Source organism: Typha angustifolia, chromosome 11, assembly GCF_048772165.1.
Source record: "Typha angustifolia cultivar Huaian chromosome 11, ASM4877216v1, whole genome shotgun sequence".
NCBI classification, from domain to species: domain Eukaryota; kingdom Viridiplantae; phylum Streptophyta; class Magnoliopsida; order Poales; family Typhaceae; genus Typha; species Typha angustifolia.
The window spans coordinates 14,794,114-14,811,973 of record NC_133249.1 but is presented as its reverse complement, the minus strand read 5'-3'; the positions used below and the strand labels follow the sequence as shown (position 1 = coordinate 14,811,973).

General features: G+C 36.0%; 1 protein-coding gene across 1 annotated transcript; it reads left to right on the top strand.

The window, feature by feature from the left end:
- The first annotated feature begins 857 nt into the window (after nucleotides 1-857).
- On the top strand, nucleotides 858-16,797 carry LOC140769625 (uncharacterized). The gene is made up of 24 exons (XM_073110406.1): nucleotides 858-1,216; nucleotides 1,849-1,958; nucleotides 3,277-3,442; nucleotides 3,521-3,621; nucleotides 3,723-3,795; nucleotides 3,882-4,017; nucleotides 5,523-5,683; nucleotides 5,940-6,064; nucleotides 6,146-6,245; nucleotides 6,671-6,767; nucleotides 8,328-8,379; nucleotides 8,926-9,027; nucleotides 9,109-9,255; nucleotides 9,374-9,545; nucleotides 9,623-9,874; nucleotides 9,978-10,132; nucleotides 10,739-10,867; nucleotides 10,962-11,079; nucleotides 11,678-11,873; nucleotides 12,085-12,196; nucleotides 12,278-12,432; nucleotides 13,399-14,782; nucleotides 14,865-15,059; nucleotides 16,075-16,797. The coding sequence occupies exons 1-24, from the start codon at nucleotides 1,081-1,083 to the stop codon at nucleotides 16,543-16,545; spliced, it is 4,845 nt and encodes a 1,614-aa protein (XP_072966507.1). The 5' UTR covers nucleotides 858-1,080; the 3' UTR covers nucleotides 16,546-16,797.
- The last annotated feature ends 1,063 nt before the right edge of the window (nucleotides 16,798-17,860 follow it).

The following is a 17,860-nucleotide window of genomic DNA, read 5'->3' as shown; positions in this document are numbered from 1 at the left end:
TGAAATCTGCTCAAAATTATTACATTGTCAAGTTATTTTTCAAAGCTAACCACACTATCGGGTCGTCAACCTATTTAAGCTAAACCACTGAACTATTAAATAATTTCTCCATAATATTATTTGGAGTTAGAGTTGAACTCATAACCTTCTTAATTATAAGAAAGATTTTATCGGTCATTATAACTGAAGTTATATTTTTATCCAAATATAATATATAGAGGTTGAATTATAGTATCTGAGTTAATATCAATACATCTATATAGGCTCGAACAAGCCTTTTTTTTTCCACTTGTTTGTCTCCTGTAATCAACCATAGAATAAAAAGGTGTGTGAGAGAGAGTTATATAAGCCATTTATTAGCTTCACTAAATATATTTTAGGTCTAATTCGACATGTTAGTATTAAAACTAAAAAGAATAACACAATGAAATACAAATACTATGTATTAATTAGATATTCTCTTCTCATTTCTCTCACCAAATATGAAAATATAATAACTATCTAATTACAATCGAAGTTATATCTTTTATAAGTTACAATTATTACTCTTATTATTCATGCTTAATATTACAGACATAATTTATAATTATTTTACGTAATTCATAAATATTTTACATAGTTTATAATTATTTTATATATTATATAAATATATATCGGAGAGAATAAATTTTACAAATAATGAAATCAATGAGATCTTTAGTTCAGGGAGTGAATGGTAAATTCGTCTCGACCCGTACCGAACCAATTCCCGATCCGGTCCGGTTCAATCAATCTGGACCCCCGCGGTCCGGTCCAAGTAATCTAACTTTAATACTTTTCCGCTCTTATTTCCTCATATTTGTCTTCTTTTTTTTCTCTCTCTCAGCGACCTCTCTTACCGATCTGAGCTCGAGATCATCGACCGAACCCTCTCGATCCTCCGCAGGGTATGGTGGATCTGAGCTGAATGAATCGATCCATGGAGGTTGTTGAGCTGGACGAAGGAGGAGTAGGATCTGACTGAGGGCCCAAGCCGAGATCCAAGAGAAAAGATAGGAATCAAGGTAATTGGTGGAGGGGGAGAGAGAGAGAGAGTTAAAGATGATGGAGTGGGCGACGGTGCAGCATTTGGACTTGAGGCACGTCGGCCGCGGCCTCAAGCCGCTTCAACCGCACGCCGCCGCCTTCCATCCCACGCAGGCCGTCATCGCCGTGGCCATCGGGACCTACATCATAGGTGAGAATCGAAATGGTTTTCTTGGTTTGTTAGTTCTGAGGGATGAGTTTTGTTTATTTTGATCGAATTTGATGGATTATCTGAGCTGATTTAGACATCTTCTTCGAAGTTAGAATCTTCAGATTGCAAAAAAGTAATTGATGTGAGAATCCTTGTTGCTTGCGGATTGATTTTTCTTTTTTTTTTCCTTCTGAAATTGTGGTTTGTGAAGAGCAATTGAGATGATGGTTTGTCAGTTGGGATAATAGCTGAGTATATTGGAGTCGCTTGAAATTGGTGACACGTCTTTATTGCTTTTGTGGGTCGTTTCTTTCTTTTTCCTCGTAAAGAAACTTGCACAAGTTCAAGCTGCTATTGTGTCTTCTTTAACTCTCGTAAATGCGATGGATTGGTTCCCCTAGCGTGGAAGTTTTAGCTAAGAACAAAGTTTCTTATTCTTCTTCAGAGACAGAGGCTCCTTGGGGAGATTTTTGATATTTATTGTTTCCCTTACGGTCAAGAAGTCTGTAAAATTGCGTCCTTTTTTTTTCTTTGTTATTTTTGAACCAAGTAGAAGGTAATATCTTTATGGTATTTGATTTTTCATCTGTGTACTTGCTTATTACTAATTCAGTTAATTTCCCTAATTCCAGAATACGATGCAATAACTGGAAGCAAAATAGCTTCTATCAATATTGGTGCTCGAGTTGTTCGTATGTCATATAGTCCCACCAGTGGGCGTGCATTGATTTCCATTCTTGAGGTTAGTTCAGGAGGACTTTATTTAACTTACTACATATGCAAGTTATATCAACATCTTTTATTGCTAATTATTATTGTTGTTACAATTATATTCGAAATTACAGTTGATGTGATTATCCAACTATTGTTGGCTCCACCTTGGTAAAATTCTTAAAAGCTGGTAAAGCCCATTTACCTTATTATGTTTTTTTTTTTCTGAAACTAATTTCTTTGGACAAAAATGGCTTGTCACAAATTTCCATTTTACAAGCATGAAACAAAGGCCATACTGATGTATACTGATTGACCAATTCAAATTGAAAATTTATATGTGTTGGTAAGTTCCAAGTAACGTGGTGCAGCTTTAAACAAACGTATGATTGAAATTATTGTGAATATAAGCATGAATACCTATCTTAGAGATTGGACAAATCCAAAATTAAAATTTGTCATCTTTATCCTCATCTCGGCATTTCACATGTCGTCTATAGGACTTTCTTGATAGTTTTGCTTGATGCAGACATGAATTCCTATCTCTTGAGCCTTTTGAAGAATAGAAGAGAAAAAGAAGTACATAGGCCTACAATCTCATCTCTTACGAGTTTCATTGATACAATGAAGAACAAGCACACACAAAGATGATATCAACGCAGATGTCAGTCTCCTAGATATTGTCAGGAGATACCAAAACTTTATGGTACTTTATTAGGTTCAGTAATTCAGGAACAAATTAATATTTTTACAGTAAGACTCACATATTTAGTATTATTTTGGAGCATATGTGAAATTTTGAGGAAATCTATTATGGGAATGTGAATTTTCTTTTGGAAACTTTTTGTGTTTTTGAAAGTTTCTATGGGACTCCAAGTTTTTATTTTGATGGAGGTCTTGGACTGGGACAATATTTTTCTTGTTTTGGAATCGTAAACTGAGTCAAATTATGTAGGAGTCCTGCTTTTGTAGTAGATTGATTTTGGAGGAGTTGGAATATATTTATTGACTGTTCCATAATAATGTTGAAATCTTAAAAACTATGACAATCAACCATGTCATGTAATTTAATGCATTGACATACTGTATCATAGTTCTGCTGAGTTTAGGTTTTATTGCAGATCAACTTTTGTGTGTATTACTTGATGATATAGCAGGCAAATATCTGACCCTTTATATCTTTGACTTGTGCATGTCTTTCACAATTCTTAGTTTTTTTTAGTGGTGATAAGTTCCACATCTGAACAATTTTATGTTGGTGGTTTTGCTTCATGTTTTCTAGATTCAAATAGAGTAACTCTTTCCCTACTTGCGAGTCTGGATATGTCATCTGACTTTTTCACCTCTAGGATTGTACCATCAGATCCTGTGATTTTGACACTGAGCAGACCTTTGTGCTACATTCACCTGAGAAAAGGACAGAACACATTTCCTCGGATGTGGAAGTTCATATGGCATTGACGCCTCTTGAGCCTGTGGTCTTTTTCGGATTTCACAGACGAATGAGTGTGACAGGTTTGCTCATCTCCATGTGATCTATTCAAATGTCAATTTGGTTATTATAGTAGTCTTATATCTTCTGATCATGTAAAGTTGTTGGGACGGTCGAGGGGGGTAGGCCGCCAACAAAGATAAAGACAGATCTTAAAAAGCCTGTTGTCAACCTTGCATGCCATCCTCGTCTCCCTGTCTTGGTAAGCATGACCTCTTCTTTTATTGATCAAAGAACACTGTGTAATACTTACAAAACAAGGTGTTTCCTTTGGTGGTTCTTATTATTTGATATTTCTTCCAGTATGTAGCTTATGCTGATGGCTTGATTCGTGCTTACAATATTCAAACTTATGCTGTCAATTATACCCTACAACGTAAGATTTGAATTGCGGTTCTGTTCTATACATTCTAATTTGTCAGCATGTACTCTTTGTAAATTGTACTACTCTTCTGTTTTCAGTTGATAATACAATCAAGCTAATTGGTGCTGGTGCATTTGCTTTTCATCCAACCTTGGAATGGATTTTTGTTGGTGATAGAAAGGGCACTCTTTTGGCATGGGATGTATCAACTGAGAGGCCAAATATGATTGGCATGTAAGTCCTTATACTCATAACTATATACTCTCTTAATTAAAATTTTCCAAGGGAAATTAATTTAGTAAATAACAAGGATTAAGAGCAATTATTCAAAATGAAATTATCAGGAAAGGAAAAGCTTTGGTAAATAGGTGCATATTAGACCATTTCGAAGCACAAACTAGAATGTCTTGGACCATTAATGAGTTGCTATCGTTGTGATTTTTCTCATTGTTTTTGACTTTTTTTCGTTGAGATTTGAAATTTCAATGGAATACGATTTAAATTCTATGCAGTTCGGTAGATTTTGGTAGTTCTGTCAGCTCCAATTTCTGTGCTTTGAGTCAAAGATGTAAGTTTCTAAAGTCAGGTTTGAACTTGTTTCAGCTAGTTTTGACGGTTTCACTGGATGTCACTTGCCTAAGCTTAAATATGCTTGTTGTGGACTTATCTATTGTCCTTTTAGGTATCCTAGACTACGTGATAAATTTAACGGTGTTATACATAATTGTTTTCTATTAGAATTTGAAGCAAGGAGTTGATACCGGACATTGAGTGTAGAGAGAGAGAGAGAGAGAGAGAGAGAGAGAGAGAGAGAGAGAGGAGGGTGAAATGGCTATTTGCGTGAGAGAAAACAAAGGGCAATCCACCACAAAAAGGGAGAGGAGAGAGAGTGGTGGAGGGAGAACCCACCATAGGAAGAGGGAGTGTCAGAGGTAGGCTAGGCCTGTTTGGCTATGAAGCACCTAACCAGACCCTAAAAACAAGATTGATTGGTTCATTTGAGCTGGTCGGAATCAGTTTGCTCAAATCACTAGAGCATCCTTTAGTAGTATTTGAATGAGGAACTCATAAGCATAAATAATATACTTCATGTAATAGTAATGCTGTAATGCATGACTGGCTCAAAGGATTTCTCTATACAAAGATGCAAGAATATAACAACAATAACAAACAAACATTTGCCCCAACAATTTGGGATTGGTTATATGAATGAATTTTCTCTGTTCAGCTCTATTCGGTGCACTGTAGTCAAGTCAAGCACTGCCATATCTTTCCTTATTAATTTGCCCCATGTAAATTTACAAGATGCAAAACTAGTTTAATAAAAACAAGTTTGCCAGTTATGGCATAAGTTTAGTGTATACTTCAAGAAGTTACCTGTTATATGAAGCCTCAAATATTAATTCAAAATTATATCATGTAAATTCTGACTTAAAATTTTCAATGTTGTGCTTCTAAGATGTCTTAGGTTTTTTGAGTTAAAGGTCAACGTGTAGCAATGAAAATATATTAGTTTTGTTGTCCTTTGGCTTAGTCTCCTTTCATTCTTTGTTTAAATGTTTCTTCTTTAATATTCTAAATGATTTTTCGTTTAAATATCTGTCAACCATTTATCCATGTTTCACTACATCATACTGCTACTTTTGATACTTTGATATATTTCTGTTTCATTTTGTTATAGATAATGCTTGTAGCAAATTCCATAACCTGTTTCTGACTCGCGTTTGGTTTTTATTCAGTACACAGGCTGGCTCTCATCCTATAACATCTATTTCGTGGCTGTCTACACTGCGGTTACTTGTGACAGTTTCCAAGGATGGAGCACTTCAAGTGTGGAAGACACGTGTAATAATCAACCCAAACAGACAGCCAATGCAAGCAAATTTTTTTGAGCATGCAGGTCATCTACTCCACTACCTTATTAAAAGAACTAAAAGATCAACGACCTCATTTTGCTTTTGATTCCTAAGAACTAGTCATCTTAATTATCTTAAATACCCTTTTGGTAGTTTGTTTCAGACTCCTCTTTATACATCATATTATGATGCTTGACGCTGCTTGTTATTAGCAAACAGAATAATTTTTGGATCTGTGTTTGATTCCTTGTTTATTATTCTGAATAGTTTTTCCCGTTGCTTTTTATCAACATTTTGCAGCTATTGAAACTATAGACATTACTCAGATTCTCTCTCTTCAAGATGGAGAAGCCGTATATCCTTTACCTCGAATAAGAAATTTTGCAGTTCACCCAAAGTTAAATTTAGCAACATTGATATTCGCAGTTAAGCACGCAACTCTCTGTCTCTCTGAAAATGACAATTTTACCCCTACCAAATTATGGAACATCATCTCTTGTTAGCAGGATATGTCGGGTGGAGATCATGCAAAAAATAGGGCGGCATACACAAGGGAGGGAAGGAAACAACTTTTTGCAGTCCTTCAAAGTGCAAGAGGATCTACTGGTAAAATACTTTAGCATTCTAATGAGCCAAAAGATCTGCATGGCTCCTCATTGTTTTTCCTTCTAACTTCTGTTTTCTTGTCCTATAAAACATGGCAGTGTAATAATTTTCTTTTCCTTTACAATATGTTATGAGTAATGCCATATAAGTAGCCATTCTCTCTAAGAAAAGGATCTCCATCGCAAGGTTTTGTATCTATATTTGGCAGTACCATATCATGTTTTGCATTTTAGTTGTCTCCTGGTGTCACACAGACTTGGATTTCCTATTCTCTTGTTTGATCTTCAAGTCTATCTGCTTATTTTATATTTTCTCTCAACGCTGTATCAGATTGACTAACTTCTATGAAATGTATGATCTCTCATTAGACTACACATGATGGCATCTGTTGTGTCTGACAATTTAATTTCCTTGTTGTTGTGCAGCTGCTATTTTGAAGGAAAAACTTTCAGCTCTAGGCTCTTCAGGAATTTTGGCAGATCATCAGCTCCAGACACAGCTACAAGAGCATCACTTTAAGGGGTAAGTTGCCAGAGGCTCCATATCATGCATTTCAATTTCAATTCTGTACATGTAGGATTACATAAACATCTGATTTCTTGGAGAAGCACCATTCTCAGATTGTTGAGATTGCTGGAGGTCAAATACAGCAAAAACTATTCATATTGGATAGCTATATAAATATTTATTGTTTCAATGAGCAGAACCATTTCCTGTGCTAAACTAAAATTTGATGTTTGGCCTACTTTTTGATACTTGCGTAGAATACTGCAACTAATTACTGGCCATCTTTTCTTGTTCTTTTTTGTAGCAGACTTGTCCTAGTTGATATCTTTGTCATGTGGAGATTTATTAATCAATGTGCTTGGACTCGGATAATGATCTTTCATGTTGCTTTAAGCATGGCTCCTAGTTTTGGCTGATCCCAATTCCGGGCTGAAACTAGTCTATTGACTGGTTTTGGGGGCTGATTCTGCCCGAGATCGGTACGAGGGGAAGAGAGAAAGAGAGGGAGCAAGAGAGAGGGAAAGAGAGGAAGGAAGAAAGAGAGTTTGTGGATTGCGACAGTAAGACAGAGAGGGAAGAAGAGAGAAAGAGGAAGAGAAGAGAGAGAAAGATGTGGAGAAAAATAAAAAAAGTAAAAAAACTATGTTGGAGAGGGAGAGAGAGAGAGCAAGAGGCTGAGGGAGATAATATTTTCTTTAAGGGAGAGTTAATAAGAGAGAGAGAGAGTTGGAGATAGAGTTAGTGGGAGAGTGAGTTTGATATGAGAGAGAGAGCTAGTGGGGAAAGAGTTTGATAAGAGAGAGTCAGTAGGGGAGAGTTTGATAAGAGAGAGTTAGTAGAAAATAGAGTTTGATAAGAGAAAGAATCAGTGAGAGAGAATGTAAGAATATTTTTTTAATTTGTGTGAGAAGGGGGGGGGGGGGGGGGGTGGGGTGGGGTGGGAGAGAGTGTGTGAATGGTAGAAATGGGAAGAGATAGAAATTGAGAAAATACTATTTATTTTTTAGTATTTAGATTTTATATATGAGTAATTTATATTTATATCTTATTTTATTTTTTCTAAAAAAATTATAATTTTTCTGTATTTTAAAAATTATTTTAAAATACAGGTCGATACAAACGACCGATTCTATCGATACTTATCGTTTTTTCAGATCGCCGATTCTGATCCCTATGTCGATACTTGAAAACCCTAATTTTAAGTACAATTGTTATAAATAGCTTTATACTTTTGCTCCATGTGTCCAGTAAATAAGTATTGACCTAATAAGTTGTAGGAATGTACATATGATTTTATCACTGTGCATTGTGATCTGGAATTCTGGATAAGAATGAATTTTCTTTTTGGTTCCCAAAAGATTTAGTTGATTTTTTTTTTTTTTGAAAGAGGGAAGATTTACTTGATAGGAAGCATTAAAATAGTATCTGAAACTTAACACTAGATGATGTTAACTGTGCTGCTCGTCTATTTTCCATTCTTTTATGTCCTTTAGTTGGTGAAGATTGATGTTCTTGTAGACTTTATCTTTTTTAATAGCTTGTGATCGTGATTGATTCGCATTTCCTATTTTCCAGCCAAAGTCAGCTAACCATCTCAGATATTGCAAGGAAAGCGTTCCTTCACAGTGTATGCTTCTCTTACCTCGGTTCCTTTCTAAAATGTTGCTTTCAGATGTTCTTTTATGATGATTCATGAAAACAAGTAGCTTTGAAGCTCCTTATTTTATTGAATGCAAAACTGTAAGAAATGCCGAAAGTTTGTGAACCATATTGAAATCGTCATCTTTTACTTGATGATACTAATGTACTTGGCAAGATTTTCTTCTTTCAAGTGGATCTCCTCTATCACTAGTCTTCTTTGAGAAATTGTAAAATCTGAAGATCCATTCTCTAAAGGTACTGAAGCTTCCCTTTTTGAAAAAGACAGGTTTATCATAATTGGTTTAGTTGGAATTCTATGACTTTAACAAGCCTAGGCCCTAGAGCTGATAATCTGAAGACAATGCTACATGCACGTCTGTCACTTAATTTTAAATATAGGCATGCACTGTTTCCTTTTGATTTAGTCCTGCTTCCATAGTTATCTAAGTTACCTAATTTTCGCGATTTAACATGATCAACTTCACAAGAATTTTTTTATTGCTTATCTTGTTCCTCACATGCATTCATGTAGCATTTCATGGAGGGACATGCAAAAAGTGGTCCAATATCCCGGTTACCTCTCATTACAATTTCAGATCCTAGGCATCTTCTGCGAGATCTTCCTGTTTGTCAGGTAGACACTAGAAAGATCAATCAGTTTGCTGCTGTATTTTTCCTGTTATTCTTTTAGCTAACTCCAATTTCACAATTGCAGCCTTATCACTTAGAGCTGAACTTTTTCAACAAGGAGAACCGCGTTGTTCATTATCCTGTCAGGGCATTTTATTTAGATGGGTTCAATCTGATGGCATATAACATCTCTTCAGGAGCAGATAATCTTTATAAGAAACTTTACTCTTCGGTACTAACTATATACCTCCTGAGAGATTTCATTTATTCCCTTATTGTTGTAGTATAAATTGACAGTTCATTATGTTATCTTCTTTGACATTTATCCATCAATATTCAATACCTTTCAGATTCCCTCAAATGTAGAATGCCTTCCAAAGATTATGCTTTACAGTTCAAAGCAGCACTTCTTTCTAGTGGTCTTTGAATTAAGTGGTCCAAGTGGGTTGCTGCATGAAGTTGTTCTTTACTGGGAACAGACAGATCTACAGTCAGTTAATAGCAAAGGAAGTTCAATAAAAGGTTGCTATCTTTCCTGAAATGTATTGCATATTGGCATGTTTGCTACTTTACTCTGACATCTTTCTTTTTCTGTGTAGGCCGAGATGCAGCACTTATGGGTCCTAATGAAAATCAGTATGCTATTCTGGATGAGGACAAGAGTGGTCTTGCTCTTTTTATTCTGCCAGGGGTTGCCTCTAAGGAAGTTACTGAAAACAAAGTTACTGAAAGCAATGGAGCCCTTGATGAGAATTCATTTGCTGACGCTAAAGTTGGCTCAACTCAAGGCCAAGGTCCTCTGCAATTTGTTTTTGAAGCAGAGGTTGATCGCATTTTTTCAACTCCATTAGGTGTGTCAAATCAAGCTCTTCCCAGATAGTGATAGCGAGGGACTTCTTCAGAGCCCTCTGTTAGTTTAAATATGGCTGACTGCTGTGCCTGTCTTTCTTGTAGAGTCAACCATTTTGTATACCATATCTGGAAAGCATATTGGGCTAGTGAAACTTCTTCAGGGATACCGTCTATCAACTGATGATGGGCAGTTTATTTCCACAAAAACTGATGGGAAGAAGTTCATTAAGATGAAACCAAATGAGGCTGTTCTTCAGGTTCTTGGCCTTACTGATTTACTTTCTGAGCTACAAACATTATATTTTTTTCGTGTGGAGAATAAGGCAGTCTGAAGTATGAACAATAATACAGTTTACTGACATAATTTTACTGTAATTTCAGTATGTTTTGACTTATGACTTTCATATGGTAATCAAAGTGACAAACTGAAAAAAATGAAGCCGGAACTACGTTTCTTTTTTTTCTAGCTGTCAACTTGTCATATTAAGGAAAAAAGGATTCCATTTTATTGTCAATTTGTCATATCTACGATAAGATTAATATATGGTTGATGTTATGCCAAGAAATCTGACCAAAATTGAAGCATTTAAAAACTAATTTAGAATTATGTTCAGAATTTATCAAATTACTTTTTCGTGCTTTATAGGGATTGATCAAACTAGCACCTTGAAAACAGTAAGCCTGCATGCTAGTGGCATCATGAGAAGTTGAGAACCAACTGTGTAGCATCTAATTGACAATAGATTTTAGTAGTATGATTTTCACTAATTGATGTAGCTAGGTATATTGTTCTTTTGTATGTCACTGAAGTAGGAATTGGAAATAGTCATGGTATTCTTTTGCCATTCGGCACTATTACGCAGGTTCACTGGCAAGAGACTCTTAGAGGTTATGTTGCTGGAATACTGACAAGTCAAAGAGTACTGATTGCTTCTGCTGATCTGGACATCCTGTCTAGCAGTTCAACTAAATTTGATAGAGGACTGCCATCAATATCCTTTGGTTTTTTAATTTTATGCTGGTCTAAGTTTGCTTTTACCTTGTGTTCTGTGTTGCTGCTTGTTTGAACACTTAACTGCTTTGTACTATCGTTCTTTGCTTTGGGTTGGGCCAGCTCTTCTCTTTTCAACTGCAGCTACAATTAGTATGCTTGGATGGGATAACAAAGTTCGGAGCATCCTTTCGACTAGCTTTCCATGTTCGGGTAAGGTTCACTTGATTTCCCTCTTTCTAGTGGGAAAACAAAAATATTAAAGGATGAAAATGTGAATCTTTCCTATAAAAGGTCTCACTACCTGTATGTGCTAGGAGAGTATATATCTGAATGTTTCAAAATTTGAATCCCTGAACCTTCAGAACCTATGAAAACCAATAAACCTAGAACTCTTCACATCAGCATAAAAAATAAAGTTGTTGTACTCCTTATATTATGATCAAGATTCAAGTCGATTGCTAGCTCTGAAACTTTGTGCTATAGTTGCTTTTATGACTTCTCTTACAGTAACTTGTAGCCCTTGTACAACTGCTATAAGGTGGACAATTGATAGATTCATGAACATTGTGTTGACTCAAACATCTTGTCATATGCAAGGCAATGCTACATATGGTACTTCAGTACCGAATATAAAGAGCAGTGCTTATATTTTTCTCTTTCAATATGGCTTTCCGCTATTGGAGGTTCTGCTAAATATCTTAGATTCCATTGGCCGTAATAAGGCAGTTCACAGTTTGGATCACTATTAATTTGTTTCTCGTTCTGACCATTCATTTATTCTGAACCATGTTATACCTTGGAAATGCAGTCTTAATTGGTTCTCTGAATGACCGTCTACTGCTTGCCAACCCAACGGAGATAAATCCGAGACAGAAAAAGGGAGTTGAAATTAGGAGCTGTCTTGTAGGTCTTCTAGAGCCTCTCCTCATTGGATTTGCCACAATGCAGCAACATTTTGAGCAGAAACTTGATCTTTCGGAGGTGTTATACCAAATAACATCAAGGTAGTTCCTTTGCTTGATTATGATCAACTAGAGTAACGAGTTATCTGAGTTATCCAATCTGTGATGGTGTCAAATTAGATGACTTGATCTCTGTTCAATCTTTATTGCAATTGTTCTGTTAATATTCCATTATAACTTTTTACATGAGATTTTCCCTTTATCCAGATTGGTCATTACTTGTAAGTCTATAATCTCAATGTTCTTCCTGCAGGTTTGACAGTTTGCGCATTACTCCGAGGTCTCTGGATATATTGGCCAAAGGCCCCCCTATTTGTGGAGACCTTGCTGTATCTTTATCCCAAGCAAGTCCTCAATTCACACAGGTGAATGCTAACTGTTATTCAATTCAAAGCCCTTGCTTTTCTTTTAAACTGTTCCACTGAAAATTTTCAAAATCATCTTAGGTTCTACGCTGTGATTATGCAATCAAAGCTCTCCGCTTCTCCACTGCCTTATCGATTTTGAAGGATGAATTTTTGCGCTCTAGAGATTACCCTCAATGCCCTCCTACTTCATATTTATTCCACCGTTTTCGGCTGTTGGGATACACATGTATCAAGTATGTTCTACTTTACTATTTAAATCCTTTCTTATGCCTAAACATCTAGAGTAACATTATAGGTGGGGTCAGGGGTGCTCCTAAACATCTAGAGTAACATTATAAGTGGGGTCAGGGATGCTGACTTATGTACATATCCTAATATATGATATCTTCTATGACCATTGACTACTGATTTACGATTATAGTTCCTCCTTATCTATCTATGATTTTCTATCAAGCTTGATTTTTCGATTCTGTCTTCTGGTTCCAGATTAAAGCTTACTAAGGAAGCACATGCTCTCTGATGATTGTTTCTATTAATTATCAGCACAGAATGGTTAAGGTACTTAGATGCTCGGTGTATTCTGGAAGGAAATATACCAGAAAGTGGCAGAAGTAGCTTGTTTACAAACGAAAGAATTTTTTTTTGAACGATTGAATAAACTATTTAGGTATGCCATATTGGCTTGAGCATGGACAACTAGTTAGTGGTATTTAAATTTTAGAATACTGTTGAATGCATATTAAGTACTTCCTTGAATGGTATACCATCTAGATTTTATTGGCTCCCTAAAAAAAAAAAAAAACTACAGATCTGTTTGACTTGTAGCTTTGTGTTTAACCATCATTTTGTGGGAGAAATTTTCTATCTGACCTGGATTAGGATCCTGATACAGATAATAATTTTGAAATTTTTTGGGATACGGATAATACAAAATTGCACTTGGATTCCGGTAGGGATATGGATCATTTAGTGGTAAAATCACATCTGCATCTTTCTTTTTTGGATATGGATACAAATGCTTGATTACCAACCTACTAAGCATAGACATAGATATGCATTTATGGGTTGAAAACTTTATTCACATAGAAATTTTAGTTATTTTTTATTCTGCTTATAGCAACCAGAAGTTTAAGCCATCTATTTCCACTATGCATTATTTCTATAATGGGCATAGCAAGTAATGAGCACTATATGATCAGGTATGGTCAGTTTGATGCCGCAAAAGAGACTTTTGAGGTCATTGCAGATCATGAAAGCATGCTTGATCTGTTTATATGTCACTTGAATCCTAGTGCTATGCGACGCCTTGCGCAGAAATTAGAAGAAGCTGCTACAGATTCAGAACTAAGACGATATTGTGAAAGAATTTTGAGAATTCGTTCCACTGGATGGACACAGGGTATTTTTGCTAACTTTGCTGCCGAAAGTATGGTTCCTAAAGGTCCTGAGTGGGGTGGTGGGAACTGGGAGATCAAAACACCTACTAATATGAAGAATATACCTCAGTGGGAGCTATCAGGGGAGGTTATGCCATACATGAAAACTAGTGAAGGTCCTATTCCTTCCATTGTTGCAGAACATATTGGTGTTTACTTGGGTATGATCAGGGGAAGGGGCAATGTGGTCGAGGTAAGTGAAAAGAGCTTGGTTAAAGCATTCACAGCAGCAAGTGGTGAAAACAAGCCTCCATCATCTTCTGAACTGCCACTGAAGCAGAGTAAAGTGAGCATTGATGGTGATTCAAAGATTCTTTCTGTAGGGGATTCTTTGGCAAGGCAATTGGGGGTTCCTGCTGCTTCCGCAGATGAGCAGGCGAAAGCGGAGGAAGAGTTCAAGAAGTCCTTGTCTGGTGTTGTTGATGGTGGCAGCAGTGATGAAGATGATACGACATCAAAAAACAAAAAGCTACTCATCAGAATCCGTGATAAGCCAATTGCTGCAACCACAGTAGATGTCAACAAACTCAAAGAAGCCACAAGACAATTAGGTTTAGGCCCTCCAATTAGGACTAGATCATTTCCATCCCAAGATTCTTCACAGATGCCAACACCACCAGTTCCTGCTACTGCTTCAACTGTGCCAACAACTGCTGTGGATCTGTTTGGGTCTGATGCTTTATCAGCAGAACCACCAGCACAGCCAAATCCAATGGTTATTGGCATGGGAGTGTCAGCTGGACCCATACCAGAGGACTTCTTCCAAAATACTATTTCATCACTACAAGTTGCAGCTTCACTGCCCCCTCCAGGGACGTACTTGACAAGAGTTACCCAAAGTGCTCCAGGAGTGGATCAAAACCAACCAACATCGAATCAGAACGTAATGACTGATGTTGGTCTTCCAGATGGTGGAGTCCCACCTCAAGCATTACAGCCCCCTCAACTTCCTCAACAACTCAATATTCCTAATGAGTCAATTGGACTACCTGGTGGTGGAATCCCCCCACAGACCCAGCCTCTTCCTCCTAGAGTTGCCATCTCTGTCTCTTCACAGCCAATTGATCTCAGTTCACTTGGAGTTGTAGGATCCATGCAATCTGTTCCTCGTCCCCCATCTCCGCCTACTGCTGTGCGCCCTGGCCAAGTAAGATTTCTTTGCGTTCTCCAATTTTGGAAGTCAACTACATTCTTTTTCACAACTTGTATCTTTAATGCTCATATTATAGGTACCTCGTGGAGCTGCTGCTTCAGTATGCTTCAAGATTGGTCTTGCCCACCTTGAGCAGAATCAACTTCCTGATGCATTATCTTGTTTGGATGAAGCTTTCTTGGCTCTTGCTAAGGATCAATCACGTGGGGTTGATATTAAACCCCAAGCCACTATTTGTGCTCAATACAAGATTGCCGTTGCGATACTACACGTAACTTTCATAACTCTAGATACCATTTCTCCTTTTGGCTAAATTTGTGAAACTGCTCTTACTATGTTTACCCTAATTTTTCAGTTTGCAGGGCTTCAACTAAAGTAATGCAAAAATAGTAGTAGTTACATCCTGTATGACATGGGTGATTCTCATTCAAAACACATAATTTTGACCTGCTGTATCTTGATAATTCTATTCTGCTTTCATTATTGAATAATTGGTAATCAAGTTTATTAAGTGTCCTGTACCAACTGAATTGGGATTCTTTCACTTATTGAACTTCCTATTGTCTTCGTTCATGCCAATTAAATGTTTTCCTTATGGAAATAATATGTCCAGATTTATCTTGCACTAGCTGGAGTGGTTTGTTGGAGTTCCCTTCAGACTACTTGTGTGCTTGATCAATAACCTATAATTCTTCAGCAATGCTTCTATCCTGAAAGATGTTTATGGTGATGCATAATGAGTGTTTGAATAGTCGAAGAAAGAAGAAAACACATATAGGTTAGATGCATATGATATAGTTAAAAAGTTTTGTGCACTGCAAAAATGACCTTGCTTGAATCTTTAATGTCGAAGTCTGGACCATGTTCAACTTCTTTCAGACAAGTCTCTTTCTTCCTCTGGATACTAAATAAGAGGACGTTTGAAAATTTAGTTGCTTGGAGGACACATGTTACTTCAGAAAAGAGTGCAACTGTGCATAGTTGGCTTCTAATTAATAAAAGAGGAGCTAGGAGAAAATTAATAGAAATGTAAGTGAAATTGTTTGAATTTATGATGGATTTTTTAGCCAGAGAAAAACCCTGGCAGTGTATATATTTTTTTTAACCATGCTGGCAAATGTGGCTAGATTAGTATATGGCTGGTGGATTTACTTGCATCTGATAGAATGGTGATTATTATTAGAAGAATTGAATAAATGAGCAGTAGTATACAATCATACTATAATGCAGTTTCTCATGAGCAGCAATATCCATGATATCACCTTTTCTTTTCAACTTTGTTGCAGGAAATTGCTCGGCTGCAGAAAGTTCAAGGTGCTAGTGCACTCAGTGCGAAAGATGAGATGGCAAGACTGTCTCGCCATCTTGCTTCCCTGCCCCTCCAAGCTAAGCACCGGATCAACTGCATAAGAACTGCCATCAAGCGGAATATGGAGGTGCAAAATTATGCCTATGCAAAACAAATGCTTGATCTCCTCAACTCCAAGGCACCCCCAAGCAAGCAAGATGAGCTGCGCAGCCTTATCGATATATGTGTCCAGAGAGGACTATCTAACAAATCTATAGATCCATTTGAAGACCCCTCTCAGTTTTGTGCTGCTACTCTTAGCCGCCTCTCAACCATCGGACATGATGTTTGTGATCTTTGTGGTGCAAAATTCTCTGCTCTTTCAACTCCTGGATGTATCATCTGTGGCATGGGTGGCATCAAGAGATCCGATTCCTTAGCCGGACCTGTTCCTTCACCATTTGGGTGACATTTGTATATGTAGTTCTCTTTGTAATGTTTGTTCTCGCACTGCATTCATATTCTTTATTTGACTACTGATAGGAATGCTTTCAGAATGTTTGAAAAATATGTTCTTACCATGTGTTTTTTTTTATAGTTCTCTTGAGAGATGGAGTGTATCTTTTCAAGTTTCACATCATTTTTTGAACTAATGTACGGTTTGAAAGAACATTGGAGCCATATCATTATTCAACACATTCTTATGTATCAGTTATCTATACTCTTTATCCTTTGACCTTTTGCAAATTTTAAAGTCTTCCTCTGTAGGATATCTGATCACCTTCAGAACATTGTTATTGTTCTATTTTTCACTACTATGTTGTTAGAGTGTTGCTCCTTTTGTAGATAAGTGGAAAAAGGGGGAAAATAAAATTGAAATATATTCTGTGAATGCTACTCAACTTCTTTATTTTTTTATAATATATCTGAAATGGAGGAGTGGATCTGCAAATATCTCCAAATGCGGATTGCTTTTTTTCTCTTAAGATCAAAAGATTAAAAATTTTAATTTGCCATGTGGACAACAATGATTTCCTTCATTTCCTCTCTCAAGAAGTGCTATTTGCACAAAAGAAAAACTAATATATTTTGGTAATGGTAATGGTAAGATGAGCTCTTGAAATTGAATATATTTATTTTCTTACACTATAAATGTATTTTTTGTTCTGATAAAGTGCATTAATTTAGCCCATTTTTATTATTTTAAAAATTGGAGAGTGCTTTTATTATTATTATTAGGTTTACATAATTTCTACTATATAATTTTAAAATATCATAATTGACACCGAAATAATTGTTGCTCTTTCAATACTATTTTGTTAGTTAAATCTAACTAATCACAATTAAAACACTACTTAGATCTAAAAACACTATTTTATCCTTGCATAAAAATTAAAAGTATTCTAAAACCTATCCATTATTATATCAATACTATAGCACAATGAAATGTATTCTATTTTATATAAGATAAAATTGATAAAACATTTTACACTAGAAGATAAAAAATTAATATTGTAGTTGTTTATATATGTTTATTAACTTTTATCATAATATATTAGAGATATTTTATTAAAAATTAATCATAACAGTCAAACATTTTAGTAGCAAATCAGATATTTAAAAAAAATAAATTAAAATATAACTATTAGCTAATTTTAGTAAAATTAGTATTCACGATTTTACAATTAAGTCGGTCGTAGGATCAACTCAAACTCTAAATATTTATTATATGAGGCTCTCGGAATAAAAGGAAAGTAAAAATACAGCTGTGATTACGATATTTT

What these genes read in the sequence shown, in the direction of transcription:
- LOC140769625 (XM_073110406.1), top strand. Translation starts at nt 1,081, where the DNA reads ATGATGGAGTGGGCGACGGTGCAGCATTTGGACTTGAGGCACGTCGGC. An exon ending in CAGACGAATGAGTGTGACAG is followed by an intron (nt 3,443 to 3,520) that starts GTTTGCTCATCT and finishes GATCATGTAAAG; the next exon opens with TTGTTGGGACGGTCGAGGGG. An exon ending in ATCCTCGTCTCCCTGTCTTG is followed by an intron (nt 3,622 to 3,722) that starts GTAAGCATGACC and finishes TATTTCTTCCAG; the next exon opens with TATGTAGCTTATGCTGATGG.